The sequence below is a fragment of the Filicampus tigris genome, chromosome 16, assembly GCF_054856515.1.
Source record: "Filicampus tigris isolate MCC_2025a chromosome 16, RoL_Ftig_1.0, whole genome shotgun sequence".
NCBI lineage: Eukaryota > Metazoa > Chordata > Actinopteri > Syngnathiformes > Syngnathidae > Filicampus > Filicampus tigris.
Window position 1 is genome coordinate 16505001 of NC_141232.1, and position 1663 is coordinate 16506663.

General features: G+C 43.7%; 1 protein-coding gene across 3 annotated transcripts in view; it reads right to left on the bottom strand.

Moving 5' to 3' along the window:
• ube2z (ubiquitin-conjugating enzyme E2Z) overlaps positions 1-1425 on the bottom strand; it is a 22138-nt gene extending 20713 nt beyond the window's left edge. The window contains exons 1-2 of one of the 3 annotated variants that reach the window (XM_086054770.1): positions 1251-1425; positions 486-941 (exon numbers count right to left, since the gene is read on the bottom strand). In XM_086054770.1, the coding sequence (XP_085910896.1) occupies positions 486-910 (425 nt within the window). In that variant the 5' untranslated portion in view covers positions 911-941; positions 1251-1425. Of the gene's footprint in view, positions 1-485 lie in introns of all 3 variants that reach the window. The other 2 variants (XM_086054769.1, XM_086054771.1) reach the window with 2 other exon arrangements.
• Positions 1426-1663: the final 238 nt, after the last annotated feature.

Genomic DNA, 1663 nt, shown 5'->3' on the forward strand with positions numbered 1-1663 from the left:
GAGACTCGGGTGTGATGTCGTCTCTTCTGCTTTACTTTGACGATGTATGTGTTCATACAGCAGACTAGACCTAGGTCATATTTATAATGTAATATGAACGCTTACATAAAAAAATCAGATTTCTTCAAAATGTCCGAATTGAGCATTGAGACCTAGCTGCGGTGTGAACCTAGCCTAAATTCGTAGGATTGAATGGCTCAGCTGTGAAAAGATAAAATGGCAGAGAGTGAGTTAATGGTTCTGTGATCTCAAAAGTCTTCTGTGATTTAAAAATTCTTTGTATGCATTAAAACTGTAAGTATATGTAAACTATAGTACGATTACCATTGCAGTAATAACGTTTTCAGAAGTCTTGAAAAAGTTATATTTTCAGTTCACCTGTAGTTTAAAACTTCCAAGGAATGCGACAGGTAGGAACAAATCTAAACAAATCTTTCAAGCTTTCAATACTTTAAGTTTCGTTTCATTGTTGAAAAGTAGATTACCTCTTTATCCTTAAAATAGCTGGCTGCGAAGTCTTTTCGTTGTCCCAGTCCGTACTACGGGTCGGGTCCCAGGAAGCGGCGTAGACCTGTGTTAGGGGACCCGGTCCGGCCATTCCGGCGACGCCTTGCCCAACACCCTGAGGGGGTGAAGAGGTGTGTACGTTCGGTGATACGGACACGACCGGTGGAGATAAGACAAACGCGTTCCACAAGTCCGTCTGAGTAGCCGGGAGACCATCCGTTGGGGACCCATCAGGGCCTAGGCCACTCTGGTCGCCCTCAGAAGACGAACCCGTATTGGCGCTGAGGGGTCCACCAGTCAGAGAGTTTGCCAAAGTCTGCAGGGGTGACGATCCTCCGCTTTGTCCAGTAACGCCAGAGCCAAGTGTATCACCGGTTGACGCATCTCCTATGCTGTCCGCCATGCCTCGCAAGCTATCAACTGGAGCTAAAATGCTGGTGTTCAATAAAGTATACAAATTGTTAGAAGCATTGAGCGACACGTTTCAAGTCTTTCCGCTTGTGTGGTGCTTCACTGGCTATCAGAGAAACGACGACCAGGGTCGAGATGAGACCAGAAAACGACAGATTTCTCCTCCTGGCATGGTAGCTATTTCTCGTTAGCTTCACTGTTTTCTTCAGGCCTAAAAGTAGAAACCCGCCAGCAAACTCACATCTTCCGCGTTGTGACAGTCTATGAAACAGCGTGCCAGCAGGTTATGTTGACTTAAAATAATATGGGTTCCAAATATAAATAATTCTTACCCCCGGTACAGTGATCAGAACCACCTGAAGGCTCAACTTCGACATCAGATTTCGTTTCAAGTCAAGCTTCACACGTACGGTATTTGGGAACTTCCGGTAAGGCTTCAAAGTAGGTACGCTTAAAAGTAACCGTATGTGTCGTCGTGTACCACGTGTTTACTCACTTCAAACACTTGAGCGGTCGTCATAAGGGCTGCATAATAACAGTAATACTAACAATAGTAACAATAATAAATGAATAATAATCATACAACGGTAATTACGAAACAAAATTCTAGACCAGACATTATCTTTCAAAGCACCCAGAAATACAAGCCTAATATAAAACTGTACTTTACTGTCTTTTACGAACCTATTCTACCCCACTCTGCGATACACGGTAAGAATCGATATCTAGTGGAAGAGCTTTGTCA